General features: G+C 45.3%; 1 protein-coding gene across 2 annotated transcripts in view; it reads right to left on the bottom strand.

The window, feature by feature from the left end:
* Positions 1–9,010: 9,010 nt before the first annotated feature.
* Positions 9,011–20,176, bottom strand: part of SKAP1 (src kinase associated phosphoprotein 1) — a 296,312-nt gene continuing 285,146 nt past the window's right edge. The window contains exons 12-13 of one of the 2 annotated variants that reach the window (XM_020870783.2): positions 11,360–11,468; positions 9,011–9,366 (exon numbers count right to left, since the gene is read on the bottom strand). In XM_020870783.2, coding sequence (XP_020726442.1) covers positions 11,367–11,468 — 102 coding nt within the window. In that variant the 3' untranslated portion in view covers positions 9,011–9,366; positions 11,360–11,366. The remainder of the gene's footprint in view (positions 9,367–11,359; positions 11,469–20,176) is intronic. The other variant, XM_070479337.1, reaches the window with a different exon arrangement.

Genomic DNA, 20,176 nt, shown 5'->3' with positions numbered 1-20,176 from the left:
CCGACAGATGCTAAGCTAATGGCATCCACTCTGCCGATTGGTGGGGATGACTCATGAATATTAATGAGTCCAATGCTCCAAATGGTGCAGCTGTGAACCCAGCTGTGCTTGAAGCTCTCTGATCTCGAAACTTCCAGACAGGAGCCGGAGGTGGTCTGTGTCAATTCCCTACTCAGCCAAAAAACAGCAAGCTGGGTCGGCCTTCTTCTGTTCACTCCTTTTCTTCCTGGAGTTGGTGCTCAGCAGCTAGTTCTGTCAGCAGGGTTGGCTGCTGGGATGCAGGAGCCGGTCAGAGACACGGATGCGACTTTTCTGACTCCTGGCTTTTTTAATGGTTCATTATCAGCAATGCATACAGCAGGGCCTCAGTTAATCTAAGGCCAGGCGCCGTCCCGGAACTGCCTTGTGCAGAGTTGAGTGTAGGCCATGGAAGGAGATGTCCTAATGGCGGGAGAGTTTTTCTAGTAACGCGGGCCTAGAGTTACCAGAAGAACAGCAGAGATGGATTTTCCTCTCCGGCTCGGCAGTGCCGCCTGCCTCTCCCCCATCTCGCTCTGTCCCAGTGTGTACATGGATGCTGCCATGGCTGATAGCCTCTGTAGGGAAGATGGGGAGCTACTGGGCCAGTGGCCTGCTGAGCTGTTTTGTAGAATGGAAATTTTTTTTTGTTAGAATTTGGGTTTGAGGTAGGTTCTGTGTCTGACTTACAGTCACCATACTAATTTTTTTTTTTTTGCCTATGCCACTTAGCATGTGGGATCTTAGTTACCTGAGCAGGGATTGAACCCTTGCCCCCTAGAGTAAAAAAACAGAATCCTAATCATTGGACCATCAGGGAAGCCCCTTGTCATCTTTCTTCTGACAGTTACTTATGTGGCCCAAGTCTAGTCATCTCCTGTAATATAGAATAAGTGATCCCGAAGTCATAGATTCCCTTTTGTTTGGTGGGAGGATGTGTGTGTGTGTGTGTGTGTGTGTGTGTGTGTGTGTGTGTGTGTGTGTGTGTAGGAGGAGGTGGGTTTTCTTGTGTGAAAATGAGTTTCATACACATTTATTTGACCACGGTGCCCAGTGAGGAGGGGGCAGGGCAAGTATCACCCTCATTTTCTAGCTGAGGAAACAGCTGATCATGGTTTTTTATTTTTTAATTTTTTTTTTATCATGGTTTTTAAAAAGCATGTTTCGGGTAGAACATATTCATTTAAGAGATACTTCCCAACTTCTGTAAAACAAGATTTTTTTTTCCCCAAAAAAAAAATCTTGAAAAAAAAAGCTGGGGACTTCCTTGGTGGTCCAGTGGCTGAGACTCCATGCCCCCAAAGCAGGGGGCCCAGGTTCGAATCCACATACTGCAACTAAGAGTTTGCATGCTGCAACTAAAGATCTTACATGCAGCAATGAAGATGGAAGATCCTGTGTGCGGCAACTAAGACGTGGTACGGCCAAAAAAAGGGATAACTAAGTCCCCCACTGTTAAAGGAAAAAAAAAAATTTCCCCACATAGCTTTTCAGAGTTGTTCTCAGAAATCCTCCACAGTCCGAGGTTTGCTCACCACTAAGGCCTTAGAGCTACACTGCTGAGTCCCAGGTGCCTCGTATCCGCTCCCATAGCTTTGCTTAGGAGGTGATTGTGACTTTAGTGGTCTGACTGGACAGTAAGTTTAGCTCCATGTTTGTGAATTTGTTTACATTAAGGGTTCAATCCCTGGTCAGGAGTGGGGAGGGCAGTGGGCTGGGAGGATGCGAGGTTGGAGGAAGGAATGGAAACAGCCCAGCTCCTGGCCTGCCTCACAGGGACCACAGGGACATCCCACTGGGGGCTGGAGTGGCTTCTGATTTACGTGTGAGTAGCCAACTGAGGTACGGCTGAAACCAAGCTGAAGACCACTGCAGTGCGAGCTCGGGACGCCTGGACACTGGCCCTCAGCCACCTCCCCGGGCGGCCTTCCGCCAGCAGGGACCCGGCTCTGTAGGGGGACTGTCATCTGGCTGAAGGTAACCTCTCTGAGCTGTGGGTGAGGGTCCCTCTTCCTGCTCTGTTTACAGCTGTACCTTCTTTCCTGAGGGTTTTTCCAATCTGCTGTGAAAACCCCCCGCCCCCACCACATTCTCTCATCTTCATCCTGCCCCAGCTCTTCTGAGGAACCGTTGTCAACTGCTACAGTGACCAGGTGTGCATTGGGCTTACCAGCAGGGCAGCAGAAGTAACCTATAGAGGACAACCACTTCCACCTCAGTCGTGGCTGGATTTGGAGCTAGAAGGCTGGAACCTCAAACCTCAAGATAAATAAACTTGGACCATTTATGTTCAAAAGGATAAAAAGTGCGACATTTTTAGGAGACCGTGCATCTGACCCAGTGAGCAGAGTCAGTTTACTTCCTTTCTGTTCCGGGGAGACCTGGTCTACTTCCACCAGCAGAAGAGGAGGAAAACAAGGGTACTGACAGCAATGAGGGAGATGTGAATCTTTTTTTTTTTTAATTGTGTTTATTTATTTATTTACTATTGGCTGCTCCAGGTCTTAGTTGCCACATGTGGGATCTAGTTCCCTCACCAGGAATTGAACCTGGGCCCCCTGCATTGTAAACACGAAGTCTCAGCCACTAGACCAGCAGGCAAGTCTCAGGAGGTGTGAATCTTAAGTAGAGAGATGGTGAAGCGACTGTGAGAATGAAAGGACCACCCAAAAGTCTTCAAGGGCTTCTCCCCTGGAAGGGCAGGAACACGAGATGCTTCTGTGATCTGTGGATTAACATTTCTTACCTGCGGCTGTCAAGTCCTTCCTTCCGGTTTCCAGCCTGCTAGACTTTTTCTTTCAAACAGCCTTTTGAAGGGGCCAGCTAGTTAGAGCCTTTGTGTGTGTGTTTTAAGTGTTTTAGCCTTTTAGGTGCTCTAGCCCTGTGTGTGTCCCTTCCCCTGGTGGCCTGGTTGGCGTGGGAAGCCAGGCCCACCAGCAGCCTGACCTGAATCCCTCTAGCAGAAGGCCAAGGATAGTGAGAGCTTGTGGCGGTTTGTTGGAGGCAATGTAACCTGCCTGCTATAAGCTACAAGGCTTAGATATATTCTACCAATTAGGGCACATCTGTTAGCAACGCCGAAAGGCAGGCACTGTCTCTTTAAGAGCCATCCCACTCCTCTCCTTGAGTGATGAGGGCTGGGAACACAAGGGAGTCAGATGCTGATTAAACAGTCCTACTGCCGAGCTCTGTTAGAAAATTACTGTAATTATGATCTAGTCCCAGCAGAGGGATGAGTTCCAATCCTGCTAATAACCCTTCCAGGTGCCTCAGATTCAGGGCCCATGGGAGGCAGTGTGGACAGGGCTCCGGCTGGCCCTTCGGTCTGCCCTCTGCAGTCAGAGACAAAGGTCCTGGACCCTCCGTCTTCTTTTGGCCTCCTGAGAAAGTGATGGGTTTTGGTTGTGTTTTTGTTTTTTTTTTAATTCTTGACAGAGCTCCTGGGAGTCATTCTGTAAGAGAGGACTTTCTCCTAAACTAACACGAAGGACCAGGAAAATCACAGCCTTAAGATGACTGTCCTGACCCCCAGCTCTGCCCAGGACGAGCAGTCGGTACCACACCAGCCCCAGACCAAGTGCAGGGATCCAGCATGGGCCCTTGCACCGCAGCGATTTCTATGCTGGTTGTGAGAACCTGGGATTCTTGCTCTGAAATAGTACACAGGGTTAACATTCAGTCCTGTTTGAGACTTTCAGGGCACCCCTTCTAGGTTTCTGCTACAGAAACAGGAAAAAGGATAGTTACTACAGGACTCACTATGGTGCAGCTCTCTGAATCAGAAAGCACCAGTTTATTCATTCGAAAACATTACTTTTGTGGTGCGGCTCTGCGGCAGTGCAGGTGAGCAGACCTCCATGTTCCACCAGGGGTCGTTTTGTTCCCAGGGCACATCTGACAATGTCTCGAGACACTTCTGTCAGAAGTGGGGGGAGCTGCTAGGGGGATCAGTACTGGCATCTAGTGGGTAGAGGCCAGATGCTGCTGAACATTTAACAGCCCCGCAAACATAAAATTATCTGATCCCAATGTCAGGAGTGCCACGTTGAGAAGCCCTGTATTAACAGAATGAAGCAGTAAGCTCTCAGTCCCTCCCCCTCCCACACCTCCACTGCACTGCTTTGGAGACGTTGAAGAAGTGATCCCAAATCTCCAGATGCCAGGTGCTTTCTTGGAGATGGAACATATTAACGATAGGCTGAGCAGGGTGCCCACCATGGGAGGCATCCAGGAAATGTAGGTGGTGTGCATGTGCCATCGTGCTGATTCAGGGCAGAGCAATGCCCGTGCCTGACTATGGTTCAAAGGGAGGTGTTTGTAGCCTGTTTTCTGTTCCATGATCGCATGTGGGGGATAAAAGGTGCCCAGCTGCTCACCATCAGGCTAAGAGGATCTGCAGTGGAACCAGATGCCTTCTTTGAGGACCTGCACTAGAAACCTCTTGGAACTCACTCCCATCATGGGAGGCAAGGAAGTGGCATGCTATTGCCTGGTGCCACAAAATGCTTCCCTCAGTGGCACTCTGCCAGGTGGTGGGGTGGCAGGCGGTGATGGGCCCCGTGAGGGAGTGAACACACACAGCTGCTGACGGCTGGCCACTGCCATGAGCAGCTTGATGCCAGAGACACCAGGCCTCTCAGAACAGCCTGGGCATCAGGAAATGAGAGCCTAGTTGGCAGGGTTTGCCTAGGGGCCAGGCCTGCAGTGGAGAAATGATGTTGCCAAACACTGTACCAGGAGAACCAGTTCATCTCTCTATCTGCTGTCCACTCCCCTGGTGACTAGATAACCTATTTTGGCATATTTTTAGGGTGAGCACTCATCCCTGTTTATACCTACGATTCTGGCATCCTTATTAGTAATGCCCCTTCATTTTCAAAAAAGTCACTATTTAGAAAATAAATTATATAGTCTATTAATTGTACTTTAGTTTCCTCAAATACTGTAGTTTTTTAGGAATAGGGACGTTATATTTAGAAAGGATTTTGGTACAAAATGGGCTGCATCTTAAAATATATTATTAATTGAATCCCAAGAGTCGCAAAAGGGTAGTCAGTTCATATTAAAAAAAAATCCAAAAACAAAACCATGTTTTCTGAGCAGTTAGTTTTTGATAGGAAAACAGAATTAATTCAAATCCCTTGAAGAAGAAAAATCTCTCTTTAGTTTTAAGTTTCAAACTTCCTGCCCAATCTCTGTAAATTCTAATGGGAAATGAAATAGCTGGGCAGAAGAGAGGGGAAGCAAGGGACTAGGGTAATCCACAAATGAGAAAATTAGTTTGAGTCACTGGGCTGTGTAACAGGGATAATCCTCTATGTAGACGGCTGCTTTTTCTAAAGTCAGCTCTACAGAGTCTGCTGGTGCTCTGGGAATTAGCAAGTCAGTGCCACTCAAGATTTATCCTCCCAGAGTCGCTCCTTGTGGGGAGGCTGCAGGGAGAGCTTCCTTTCGGCCAGAGATTAAAGCGCCTCTGTCCCTGGTATCCGGGAGTTTTGTTCTGAAGATGAGAAGGAGAAAAAGAAAGAACATACGAACATACATTAGTTTATTTTCTTTCTTTCTTGTCTTCCTTTTCTTCAATTCCCTCATTCTCAGACTGATTTATAAAAGCAGGACTGTCCCATTCCCTCCCCCAACACAGAGGCTTTGTGACACCAGCGCATTATTATAATGTGATTGGTGTGGAATGTGGATTTTGGGAATGTGTCACCGGGGTGTCTTGCCACAGCAACAAAACTGGAGTGATTCAATAAGCAGTGCAGCAGACCGCGATTTTCAAAAGTCCCTTATGTCATTTCCTCTTTAACAGCAGATTTTGTGTGATTTTTGTTGTCTTTCACATCTTCAGTTTTGCCATTTGAAAAGACTAACTAATTACATTTAAGGTGGTGCAACTGAGCAAGTGAAAGTGCTTTAAAAAAAAGTTAAGGATAACACTTGAAATCTAGGCTACTCCTTACATATGTGTTTATTCCTTACATAAAGTGAAAGTGGCTCACAGTCCATGGAATTCTTCAGGCCAAAATACTGAAGTGGGCAGCCTATCCCTTCTCCAGGGGATCTGCCCCACCCAGGGATCAAACCAGGGTCTCCTGCACTGCAGGCAGATTCTTTACCAGATGAGCTATCAAGGTATCTGTTCCTAACAGGAGGGATGACACTGATTTGGTCCCACTTTAAATGGAATCAAAATGTCTGGGTTTAGGGAATGAGACTCAATAGTTCTCCTGTCTTTTCCATTTTTGTTCACCAGAGGGAAAATATATAGTTGGTTTTGAATTAAATACAGATTTCTAAGAGACAGACCATCATGTTGGAAAATTTAATACTGAGGTAATTGTAAAACAATGTCTATGCTGTTTTGCTATATGGATGACAGAGGAAACACACTGGAAAAATGTATTTTTAATGAAATGTAGCTGAAAGATTGCTTTCAGAGCATTTACTATTCTCAGATATCAAGTTGGATGATGCAGACTGAACTGTACCAATCTCAGGTCAGATTATCCAGTGGATGTTGGTAAATTCTGTGTTAATTATTATTTATCTGTAAAGATATTTATATAGATATTTATCCATATATAGAGATACAGATATTTATCTGTAAAGGATATCTGTGCGTTTGCTTCTTAAATACAGGATTTCAGCTTTCTTATTTTCTCTTCTTAACATAAAATCAAGGGAGGAAAAAGGTGTCCCCCTTGTGCCTCTCCCCTCTTGAGTTTCACGTGCTAGTTCAGAAGCCATCCTACATATAATGTGGTTAGTTAAGTGTTCTAATGCCCCAGTTATCCAGTTAGTCACAGGCAGTGAGGTGGGGATTTGGTTAGTGGAGTCAAACAGAGAAGCAGTAATCTGATTAACCAGTTGCTTTCTGAGACTGTTGGCTAAATGGTGGCTGTGGAATTGAGCAGATCTGCTAGATGAGGTTTAGCTTCAGGCAGACTGTAGGAATCCACTGCTTTCTCCGTGACAGAGAATGCCCTTTGTTTGAAGATGGTCTTGAACTTGCTGTTTCTTTTCCAGCATGTAACAAGGTCAGAAACGGCCAGCTAGCTATGGACCAGATTCTCAATTAGTCCATTTGTTTCTATCTTTTAGGGCCAGTCTACTTTCTTTTTCCTCTTTTACAGCTAGGATGTGAGTGTGGGGCAGTATGTGGAGGTGCCAAAAGACCCTTGTAGTTTGGCAGATGATTCCCTCAGGTCTGCAGGTACAGAGAGGACTATTGCAGCAAGGGGGCTTTGTTTTTTTTTTTTGGGGGGGGGCTTTGTTTTAAAGGTCATGCCACTGAGTGTCCAGCTATGCAGAGTGAAGCACCTGACCTCGCTCCTTTTTTATACCTCTTCTGACGCTGCCCCGGGTACCTCCTGTTCCTCTTCTGGTTTCTCCTTTTCTGTCTTTCATCATTGAACAGTGGTAGTACAATGGTATTCTCTTCTTTTAGCCACTCAGCCTTGCAGACTTGGGACTCTGAGGATTCTCTACAGAGGAAGCAACTGGGCACAGAGGGGTTTCTGTTTGCTCCTTCTGTTAACCACTTTAGAACAATGCCCATTGTCTTTACCTGTAGGTTGGGATTGGTGCAACTGTTCCTAAAACTGAAGGCAATTGGTTCCCTTTGATTCATCTGCGCATCTGCTGCCACCTAGCGGTTGCTTCTCCTTTGGCACCCTGTGTAAAGTTGAGGGGATGTCATGGGCAGTTCTCTAGTGCCTTTTATCTCTGTCTCTATTTTTTCCTCTCCCAGACCTAAATTGTCCTCTTTTCTTATATCTTTATCCATCACACATACACAAAGCGTCCTTTTGTTTTACTCCTGGGTCAGAAAAATCTGGAAATGAATAGCTGGCATAGGACCTTTTCAGAAACCTGGAATCCACTAACAACATCCCTGTTTGTTCCCAGTTTCTCTCTTTGGTGACATGAAATGGTACCTTATTGCAGGGCTATGAGATGGGCGTGAGGAAGGACACTGCCAATCCAGGACAGCTCTGAATAGGAGCAGCTTTGAAGGTGAAATTTCCTTAGCTGCTCAGTTGCCCATCTCTCAATATTTCTTGTGTAGAGGGTCAGGCATTAATAATAACTAAACTTTATTGAGCAGTTACTATGTGCCAGATGGTGTCCCAGGTATGTTACATTTATTCACTCCTTTAATCTCTTAATGACCGGTGAGATGGAATATACCCCTTCTAAGGTGAGGAATTTGTTTCCAGGCTGACTCATCCCAGAGTTTCTTTTTTTTTTTGGCCACCCCACATGGCTTGAGGGATCCTAGTTCCCAAGATCGGGAAACCAGGGATTGAACCTGGGCCGGCAGTGAAAGTGCCGAGTCCTATCCACTGGACTGCTAGGGAATTCCATCAAAGTTATGTTCTTTTCTTTTAAACAAAAATTTTAAAAATTATTATTTACTTATTGGTTGTCCTGGGCCTTCTTTGCTGTGCACTGGCTTTAGCAGTTGCAGCTCGAAAGCTCTAGAGTGCAGGCTCAGTAGTTGTGGCACATAGGCTTAGTTGCTCTGAGGCAAGTGGAATCTTCTGGGACCAGGGATCGAACCGGTGTCCCCAGCACTGCAGAGTGGATGCCCATCCACTAGACCACCAGGGAAACCCTCAAAGTTATGTTCTTAACCATTGTGTTTTGCTGCCTCTTCAAGGCACAGACACCCTGAGTGCTAGGCCCAGGAAACAGGGAAAGGAAACAGTGCTATGTAGACACAGGCCTTCCCCACAGCACTTCCTCAGCCTGCAGGACACAGTAGGGCTGGTAACTGAGGCCCCAAAAGGAACTCTCCAATGTGCTGACTCCAAGGACTTGCTTCTGGCCCTGTCTCATTTCAGACAGAGTGAGCACAAAAGAAAAATAACCAAGTAGGTGGGCTTTCGTTTTCTCTAGGGCTGTCCCTTCCCATGTTGTTTGGAGATGATAAGAATGCCCAGAGCCAGCATTTTGATACCAGTTTACAAAAAGAAACACAACTCCATCACAGGGCAAAGAACCAAATCAGTTTATTTGTGCTTTTGAAACCAGCCAAAGCAACCAGCAATTTCTTCCTCCAAAGGCTTCCTTCTCTCTCACCTTCTCTGAGACAAGCCTGCGGAAAAGGCAGAGGTGGGTGTGTGGACATGTTTAGCATGCGGTCAGCTGTGCAGGTTTAGTAACAGGTCGTCTGAAGAGGCCTCTGCTCACTTGTCTTACGGTGGGTTACATGTACTGTGCAGGGGTGTCAGGGACTTGGGTCTTTAAAGAGAAGAGTTGGTGGTGGTGGTGGGCTGGCAGGGGTAGGGAGTGGGCTCTTCGTTTCTTCATAAAGGCAGGGTAGAGAGAAGGATGTGTATCCTAAAGGGGGAAACACACATAAATCTGCTTTTATGATTCGAAATGTAGAAGATATAAAAGGGTGTAGAGTAAAAAGTGTCTCCCTCCTACCCTGTCTCACAGCCATGTAGTTTCTCTGTTGTTGGAGGCAAACAGTGTTATCATCATCTTTCTCCTTCCAGTGATATCTCATATAATCTCATACATATAGAAGCAATGAGACTCCCTTTTTTACACAGATGGAGCAAATTCGACCTACCCTTTACTCCTACTTTTTTTTTTTTTTTTACTTACCTACATATCTCAGAATGTATTCCATAGGTGTGGAGCACTTTCTTTTTTTTTCCTTACTGTTGCATAGTATTCAATTTTATGAATTACTACAGTTCCTTGGGGAGGTCTCTATTGAACCTTTAAGTCATTTCCAGTGGTTTGCTATTACAGGTAAGCTTGTGTGTATATTATTTTGCCTGTGTGCAAGTGTACCTGTAGGATAAACCCCTAGATGTAGAACTGTTGGGTCAAAGAGAATGAGGAGAAACAAGTTTGTCATTAAATAAATGACAGAGTGAAGTAGGGAGAATTTATTTAGATTTGAAGAGAAATTCCAACTCTTCTGCATTCAGGGCCTAGAAATGGAGTCCTCACTGGGAAAGTCATAAAGTCAGACTTCGAGTGAGAGCCCCGGGCTGGTGCCTCATGATTGTACAAGGGCATTAGAGAGTAAGATCTCTCCTTATGTAATGTCCTAAATGAACAGTTAGGACACTGCTGCTACACACTAGAGTGGGCCCTGGTCTGAAAGATCCCAAGGCCCATCTGTGTCACTGTCACATGTGTCATCCCTCACCCCCATCAATAAAGGCAGCTCCTGTTTCAGATTGGAAGATGGAGCTAGTGACATCATGCTAGCCTTTGGTGTCCTCCACCACCATCCTAATTCCAATCATGTTGTTATCCCACCCGAAGCAGACACTCACTCTGCTGCTTAATGTGGTATAATGTGGTTCTTGCTCATAAAATGCAACCCACAGTCTTTTTGTTTAGCTGCTAAGTCATGTCTGCCTCTTTGCAACCCCATGTTCTATAGCTCCTCTCTCCACGCGATTTCCCAGGCAAGAGTACTGGAGTGGGTTGTGATTTCCTTCTCCACGGGATCCTTCCAACCGAGGGATTGAACCTGTGTATCCTGCATTGGCGGGTGGATTCTTTACTGCAGAACCATCAGGGAAGCCCGTATTCTTTATTATGCTCCACAGGAATCCTTATACTGGATTCGTAATCTTTGTCAGTCATATTGCGATACATGGGCATTTGGGGGAAATGTTGCCCTGGATTTGAGAGCTGTGGATAAAGAAACCCAGATCCATCCTTGTGGCAAACATTCCTAATTGCTCTCCAATATTTATTCTCTCCTTTAAATTTACTAATGCCTCCCTACCACTCCACTTTTAAGCTGGATACAGGTTCTACCTAGAAGAAACTTTCTCTGTAGCTTGGTATGTCTGTATATCCAAGTTCTGACCAATGGGATATAAGCAGAAGTGGTGTGTGCAACATTTGTGAAGTGTCCTTAGGAGGGATGTGCATGTCTCCTTTCTTTCTATCTTTCCTGTTGGGTGGGATACTGTCATGATAGTTGTGAACTGGAGCATCCATGTTGGGCCATAAGGTGACCATGGCAATGTTGACCACATGCAGTGTGGCAAAAAGAGAAGGTACCTGGGACCTGAACACCTTGGATTACTTACCTCCAGATTCTTACGGAAGAGAAAAATAAATTTCTGTGTTAATTAAATCACTGTTATTTTGAGTTTTTTGTCACATGTAACTGAATCTAACCCTGACTGACACAGTCCCCCAGTTTGGGAGAAACAATTACAGACTTAGCTTCTCTCAATGGTAAATTACCGTCACCACTTTTGGAAATGAAGAAGTTCCTTCACTGGCAACTCTCATCCTTCACAGAGAAATGAAGGCATGGCCAACAAATCTATTGGCATGGTTCTGATACCTGGGCTTCATCTTTCTTCCACTTCAAAGGCCGTGGTGAGATACTCCTTTGGAACAATCCCAATGAGGCTGTTCAGTTCTCCGACCCACCAGCCATACATACTATATTCCTGAAAAATGAAAAGAGGACGGTTTCGGTTGGAATGTAGTTATGCTTCTGTTAATCTTATGTAATCTGTTAATGGTCACATGGAGAGTCTGTTGGGTAGTTTCTTTGTTGACACTATCAGTACAACTCATTAACACTCCTGATGGGATTACTAAAAGTTATCTAGGGCTTGCCTGGTGGCTCAGTGGTAAAGAATCTGCCTGCCAAAGCAGGAGACACAGGTTTGATCCCTGATCTGGGAAGATCCCACATGCTTCGGAGCAACTAAGCCCGAGTGCCACAGTTATTGGGCCTGTGCTCTGGAGCCTGGGAGCCTCAACTACTGAGTCCACATGCCACAATTTCTGAAGCCCGTGTACCCTAGAGCCTGTCTCGTTGCACACTGCAACTGCAGAAACTAGAGAAAAACCTTCACAGCAGCAAGGACCCAGCACAGCCAAAACTAGAGTAAATCAATAGAAATTATTTAAAAAGTAATCTAGAAGAAGCAAACTCTACTTTCCTTTCACCATCTTTCTGTCTACATTGTACATTTAGCACATTTGGTGCCATGGCTGAACCTAAAGAGCATGTCTTTTACCAAGCAGAGTGGAACGGCTTCTTTGGGGAAAGCCGGGCACACCCAAAAATGCCAGAGCACTGAAGTATGCAGGGAGTCAGGTCATAGTTCAAATCAATAATATTTCCCAAGCTTCTTCCATGTGCAAAGTGCTGTTTGAGTTCCCATGAGATGGATGAGAGTCAGAACACTGCCTGCTCCCTGGGAGTTCACAGCATAGAGTAATGGGCTTTGGAGTCAGACAGACTGGGATCTCGTCCCTACTTGGTCATTTAGTAGCCATGTGACCGGAGGGTCTCCTGACTTTAACTTCCTCTTCTGTAAGAGTTGGGATAACATCACCCCTCCCCTCTGTGGTGGGAGACATAAGTGATGCCGACGAAGTGAAAATAATTCAGTGTCTGATACATAGTAGATGCTCTAAACATTAGATGCCTCCCCTGGAATAGGTGGGAGGTTGTCAAGCACATCAATAATAACAGGCAGGACATGACAGGCAGGGAAGAGGGCAAACAAGAAGAGGATTGAGAGGGTTTAAAAGAAGGGCAGTGCAGGGTTGAGAACAGAGCCCCTGGCGTACAGAAGAGCTTCGCAAAAGCACAGCGGCTGAGGGGCATTCCAGAACTACTCCTGTAAGCACTAGGACGTGCTTTCCTTTTGAAGTAAGATATTTAGGACTACATGGGAAGTACAGGTATTCCACTTCAACTGGATCTATCTTTTGCACAGCTGACTGCTGAGATCTAGGGAAAAAAGAAAGAAAACCAAGTTTTTGACACAATAAAATTCTGGGTCAACTGATTATCTTTTTCTTTTAGTGGATCTCCCCTCTTCCAATTCTGCTTCTCCCCTCTCAGCAGCTGACCTCTTTTCTACCTTGAAAGAGAAAAGAGAAGCTATCAGATCCGTCAAACTTCAGCCACCAAAACAGGAACTTACCTGTATTGACAATCACTCTTCTCTTCAATTAAAGTGGAGGAAACGTCCCACCCCTGGTTATGCACTTGTAACTCTCTTCTTTGTTTCTTAGAGACCAGGTTCTGAGAAGTCTGACATCTGCCTCTAATGTAAATGGCCCCTTCCATCAGCACTGAAGTGTATTCAGGTTTCTTTTGTCTTTGAAAACAATTATTAAATAGTTCCTACCACCTGTCCGACTTCCCTGGTGGCTCAGTGGTAAAGTATCCGCCTGCCAATGCAGGAGATGTGAGTTTGATGCCTGGGTCGGGAAGATGCCTTGGAGAAGGAAATGGCAACCCACTCCAATGCCTGGGAAATGCCATGGACAGAGGAGCTTGGCGGGCTACAGTCCACCGGGTTGTAAAAGAGTTGGATACAACTTAGCGACTAAAACACCACCACATGTCTACTTCCTATTTAGACTAGCCTATCAATGCAAACTGCCAATTCACAGTCAAATTTATTGAAAGAATTTATTTCATTTACTGCCCCAACTTCTTGTTTTCTATTCACCCTTTGAGCCACTGTAATGTAAATGCTTCTGCCTTCATCGCTCCACTTAACGCTTCCTATAGCCTCCTTATTGCTCAAATTCTGTGGGTATTTTTCAATCCTTAACTTGATCTCTAGCAGTCCTGCAACTATGGATGTTTCTTGAGGTATTTTCTTCTCTTAATTTCTATAATTGTACTCTCCTGGTTTCCCTTCTATCTCTCTGATTGCTTCTTTTCATTCTCATCTTCCTTTATCCCTCCTTTTCATGTGATTTTCCAGGGTTTTGTCCTGGCCTTCTTCCAATCTGATGTGCTTTCCTTGAGCAGTCTTACACACCTCCTGTGTAAATGACACAACAATAGCTCCAGCCAGGATCTAAGGGCTGGAGCCCAAAACCCAAGTGCATATTCCTCAAGGTTCTCAAACTCACTCTGTCCTAAATTTAACCATCATGTTGCCTCTTCCTCTGTTTCCATTTCCAAAGTATCTTTACCACCTGTGTTCTCTGTCTCAGTGAGTGGTACCGTTATGCACTCAATTACTCAAGCCAGAAACCCAAGAGTCATTCCCAATTTCACCCTCTACCAATCAGTCCTCAAGTTCTGTCAGTTCTCTTTCCAAAATATTACTGGACTCCATCCACTTCTCTCCATTCCCATTGGCAAGGGCTTAGAGTCATGTCACTGTACCCTCTCCTGAAGACTACAGAAGCAATATCCAAATTGGTTTCTGTATCTCCATTCTTTTTTTTTTTTTTTTTGTATCTCCATTCTTATTCTCCAATCTACTCTTCATTCTGTAACCAGAATCTTTCTAAAAAGCACATTGATAATATCACTGCTTTGCCTAAAACCTTTGGGTTCCTACTGCCTATTGTCAACTTCTTAAAAAGATGGACAAGACCTTGCATGAACTAGTCCCACTCATTGTCATTTATCCCCTAAATCTAGTGAACTCTTAGTAAAACAGAATTTGTCTCTGCTTCTCCCTTGGGCCTCAGGCTCTCACTGTGAAGTCTTTCCTTTGCCTGTTTAGCCTCCACTTCCCCCCCTCCCTTCCAGGGGGCTCACTCCTGAGCAGCCTTCAGATTCCAGCTCCTAACTCTCTCTGGCCTCTCCAGAAACCCCTTGCTACCACTCTGACTGAGTGGGGGCCGCGCTGTGCTCTGCCTCTCCGGAAAAGGATTCAGCACGCTGCCCTGGATCTGCCGGCCTTTGTCTCAGTGCCAGTCACCAGGTGGAAAGTTCTGTGGGAGCAGAGACCTTGATGGTTTGTTTGCTCTTGTATTCCCACACTCAGCATGGTGCCTGGCACAGAATGGGGCCCCCCAAAACCTTGTTAAATGAGGCTATGAAGGGACTTCCCTGGTGGTTAAGATTCCTTGCTCCCAAAGCAGAGGGCACAGGTTTGATCCCTGATTGGAGAACTAAGATCCTACCTGCCTCCTAGCCAGAAAAAAAAAAAAATGAGATTATGAAGAAATGAAGTGGGGGGCAGTGGGAATTTACACTCTCAGTTGAGCAGATTTAGTTACAACCAACTCCAAGATACTCCCTGGTGACTGTGGCAGAAAGAGAGCAACTGTCTTTAGAGATAGTTTCCCAAAAGGCTCCCTAAATACCATGAAGATGTTGTAAGAAGTGAGACTACTGAGCTGATCCTAAAAGGAACAGGTAATTAGCATGTAAAAATCCGTCTTAAATAAATGAATGTGTCTACCTCCCTCTGTCACTGTCTCCACTGCTTCTCATTGCCCCTCCCCCAGGAGGGAGGCCAGCTTCCCCCTACAGCCCGCATTGCTATATGGGAAATTACCCAGAATTCCTCAGCCTATTCGTGTCAGGACGTTCTAGTTTTATAATTATTATTTTTTGGCCACACCATAAGACTTGTAGGATCTTAGTCACCAACCAGGGATTGAACCCAGGACACAGCAGTGAAAGTTGGAGTACTAACCACTGGACTACCAGGGAACTCCTATGTTAGGACATTTTTAAGCTCCTCTTGATACAAGTTATGTTGCTATTTCCCAGCACTGAAGTTACAGCAGTTTCTGCCTTAAGTTTTCTTACAGTGTTGCCTCACAGCAGCATGTTGCTGCAATGGCCATGTTGACCAGGGTCCTGTTGTGTGGAGGGGAACACATGCGCTGTCCTAGAAATTCTAGCTTTAGCCTTTCTGCTATCTCACTGGAGATAGTGGGCACCATGTTGTCTGACAGTCATTTGACCAGTCAGCTTGCTTACACAGGTGTGAGGTGTGGTCTTCTACCTGCCGGATGCTGCCACCTTCATCACCTGAGGGGCTCAGGGTGGGCATTCTCTCCCCAGGGACCATTCAAGACTTCTGGGTCTGACTCACGCTTGGTAGCATCCTCCTTTAGCTGTAATGCCTGGAGTAGAGCCTGAGCCTGGGAAGGTGCTGCCTGGCAGCTCAAACAGGGCACGAACAGGAGGCAGATGAGGCCCAGCAGGACGCCTGCAAAGGCTGGGCTCCCCGTCAGCGCGCCCTTGCTCCAGGGGAGCACTGACCCTGCCGACCACAGATGTAGTAGTCTCACCACAGCGGTGAGAACTGGGGTGAGTGGAATCAACTCTCTGCCCTTCAAAACAAAAAAGCAGGCAGAAGTGTAAGGAGGATGGCACAGTCTCTGAGACCACATGCATCCTGCTGTGGGAGCCTAGGAGTTTAATCAAAGCACCTACAGGTCTTGGGATCTGACTGTCTTTTCCAGATTTCATCCCTTGGCTGGATACCCAAAAAAGGCTGCAGGGCTGAGATGTTTAAAGCATGAATGGAAAATTTCTAGCCTTCTCTTCTTCTATCACTGCCCCCCACTCCCATGCATTGCTCCAGCCCAGTCTGAACACCACGAGGTATTTTAAAATAATTTCTACTTTGATGAATTGCTGGGGAGTCCACAATTGCTCATAATCAAAGGGAGAAAAATGCAAATGAGATCCGGCCGAGAACTATCACCACCAAACGTTTATTTCACTGCACAGTGCCAAAAAGAATTAAAACAACATTAAACTCACAGCAATCATGTTTAAGCCCTCGTTTCCAAGTGCCAAATTGCACCGCTCTGGATCATACAGATGTTCGTTAATTATGCTAATTTTTATTAAACTATTAAAATGGAGAGAGTACTGGCTCAGTCAGGCAGACCCCAGCTCTGAATGAACTCTGCTCTTGTCTAGAGGTGCTAATTTACTGCATTTTTATTAAGTTGCTGATTCTTGGATTTTAGTTTTGGGATGGCAGAGATAACTGAATTCTTGGGATCAACATTTTCAATAAAGTTTGACTTCTTTTTGCCCAGATGTTTGGAAGGACTGACTGGAAAAATGCCTAAGTTGGTCCCGGGAGACCTGAAATCTTTAATGCAGAAATGTCTCTACCTTTAATCAAGGGTGGGGGTGGGGTGGGATGCATACCTACCAGTGACAGTGTTAGGGAATCAGAATTATAAAGGCTCCCCACTCTGTAACTCTCTATACACTGTGTGTGGTAGAGCTAAGACATTAATTATACAAAATGGTTAATTGAAGATGCTTTGGATAAGAATATGAAAAGCTATTTAAAAAACAAACCTTTTACATCAGTGCTTGCTTCTTGCCACAAAATCTTTTAAGAAGCCACTCAATGTGGTTTGTTCTCATCATAAATATTTCTAGGCATGATTAAACATCTGTTTGCCTCAACATCAACCCTGCCCCATCTCATTGAGCCTCTCAAATGAAGGAGTCTTAAAAACAAAGCCAGTTATTTGGACTCTGTTAATCTGGTTGGAGAGGCTCTTGGCCTGGATGAGCAGATTATTGGGGGAACCCGAAATAGGCACAGCCTTCACCATCAGCAACAATCAAAAGTGTTTATGGAGGCTTGCTCACCACAATAAAAGGACTTATGCTGCTAATCTCCATCAACAAGGAAAAAAAAAGCCCTACCAAACCTGCCATAAAAAGAACAGCAAATTCTATAAACAAAAAGCAGTATGGCCACCAACCCCGGGCACAGTGCACAGCTTGACGCTGCCTCCAGTGGTTTCCTATTGCTGTTTATGGTTTCAAGACGAACATGGCCTCCTCAGTGCTCCTCCTGTCGCAGGGCCCTGAGTCCCTGTATGGTGCTGCAAATACCCTGTCAGTAGGTGTCAGGGGATGTCAGGGGGAAAACCAGCAGGCGCCTATCATAAGCCTTAAAAGAGATTAAATACCCCTACTCCATGATTGCTCCATTTTAATTTCTCTCCTCCCTGCTGGTTCCTATTTGTATACGCTCTTCCATGGCTCCCCTGGAGTAGCACAGATATGACCTGGAATGACCATCCTGTCTTGGGATGAGAATTCAATTTCTAGGCTCAGTGAATCCTAGGCTGTTCCAGCAAAAGGAAATCACCATCCTCTAGGGTACAGATTCTTAAACTGGAGTCTGTGAACCCCTGGCATGTCTGGATGGACGTGAAGGGATCTTTGAATTCCCTGAAACTGGTGTAAAATTTGTGTGCGTGTGTACATGTGTCTTGTCCCTTGGGTGAGGTCCCAGACTGTTCATCACATTCTCAAAGGGTTATACACCCTCTACTGTTTTATCAATCAGCATCTTTTCGGCCTGGATCGGCACTTTGGCCCAGTGTGGTCATCTTCCTGCTACCTTCCTCTTTCAAAACACAAAAGGAAAGGAAATCAAGAATCTTGCCATGCTGGGTTTCCAAGGCTTCAGCCTTCCAGTTGCCAAGTCTATTCCTGCTTCAAAGTCTGACCAAGCTTGCTTATCCTTTCTAAGGCCCCATCTCTTTAATGTGACTTAAAAGTTGTGGTGTTTTCTCATAGCTTCCATTCAATCCACATGATGGCTTTTGGAGCAAGCTGCTTGACACCCTCTGTTCCCCTGAGACTGTTCCTAATGGAAACGTTCTCTTTTCACATTGAATTGAGCTTCAATAAACCTCTGTGGAACAAGATTCCCAGAAAATGTCTCATACTTTTGTTCTTTTAACCATCAAAGTTCACGATATCAGTGCTTGTAAACAAGAGAATTCCTCTTCAAGAGAACAATCAATCAACCCCTAACATGAAAGATCAATAAATGCTTGATATATGTCTAAGAAAGACCAATCAATCACGGAATTATTGGTTTATGATTGCCTATTTCTCTTATTAGTGCTTGTGCATCATACATTATCATTAGTTTAAGAAAGGAAATTTGAATTCCTAAGCAGAGTAGATAGTAATATTCCAAGGTCAGCCAAAAATACCGTATTTTTACTCTGGGTTGGACTGCAATCTCTCTACTGAAATTCAGCTTTGGAAATTTAATGCTTTCTGAGGCTATAAAAAATTGTTAAATAAATTGAGGCCTCTAACTCAGCACCCTTCCAATTGCTGAGAAAAACACCTGTTCACTAGAGACAAACAGGTGCCCGTATTTCAGGACAAATGGTTTTATGAAGAGCTTTTGCTGAAGGAGAAAGGAAGTGGTCAGTTTGGTCGACAGTGGATTAGTGCTGTTGGAACCTGTGAAACGATCTGAGCCCAACGCTTGGCTGAAACCTTGGGTAGCCTGGTGGCCTCTCCAGGTTGTTTGCTTTACAGCGTGTTTTAAGTTCTTGGCAATCGTTTTCTCTTTTTTCTATTATTCAAAGTTTTGGTCTATAAATCATAATAAGAATGAATCATTAAATTTGCCTCAACTGAACTAGTTTTATTTATTGCCATATTTCAGGGAACCTGCTAACCTGGACATTGGTGAGCCTGGATCCTGGGCTGGGGATGGGGGCTTTGAGTATAGGAAAGGGGACATGGAAAGGTGGATGGCCAGTGACGGCAGCTGGGAAGGGAGCACATGGCAACTCCACAAAGCTCACTGTGGCTAAAAGCTGAGAGTTCTGAGAAGTGGAATGTGCCAGCTGGACGGAGGGTCTGAGAGCCTTGAGTCCAGGGGACTATTCAGCTTCAAGTCTGAACTGATGTCCTGAACTGGGTGTGAGTGGATACTGCAGTCAGAGCCAGGCAAGGATGCAGGACCTGTGCACAAAGCGGACACAGTGGACACTCGTGGCCTGGGAGTGTGTACAAACACAGAGTGTGCATGACAGGAAAACCGCAGAGTGAAGAGGGCAGGGGGTACAGGGCTGTGTGGAAGAGAGAAATGAGAGAGAAACACACAACCTGAACTTTGCCTAAAAGAGACAGGAAGGATAAAGGGAAGGTAAACACTTTGCAGACAGGAGGAAGCAAGGTGCCAAGCGCAGAATTCAGAAACAATAGAGACAGCACCATTGCCGAGCTGATAGAATTGTGATACCATGTGAGACCGGAGTATTAATATGTATTCCATAAACTGTGCAGCTCCCAGCCCCGCACCGTTCTGTTTTGCTCTGACCGCAGTACCAGCCTCAGGCACCACAACACAATTTGGAAACAATGTGACGGAAATGTTTAATCTGCTCGGCCCATCTGTGCTGCGTATTTCTCCAGATCTCCCTGAGAGAGGCGCCTTGAATCTCCACATTGCCTTTAATATTCTCCTAAATCACCTCCCCACTGCACTTCAAGGGCCATTGCTACAATATCACAGGTTCATCTAAAGTGCAATGGGGGTGGAATGGGGGGAGGCGCAGGCCAGGATATTTTTTATTTTAAAATAATTTCCAGAGATCGTCTTTTTTGCTTCCTTTAAAAAAAAGAGGA

Source organism: Odocoileus virginianus, chromosome 17 (genome assembly GCF_023699985.2).
Source record: "Odocoileus virginianus isolate 20LAN1187 ecotype Illinois chromosome 17, Ovbor_1.2, whole genome shotgun sequence".
NCBI classification, from domain to species: Eukaryota; Metazoa; Chordata; class Mammalia; order Artiodactyla; family Cervidae; genus Odocoileus; species Odocoileus virginianus.
The sequence above is the reverse complement of the archived record's forward strand: the minus strand, read 5'-3'. Positions and strand labels throughout refer to the sequence as shown.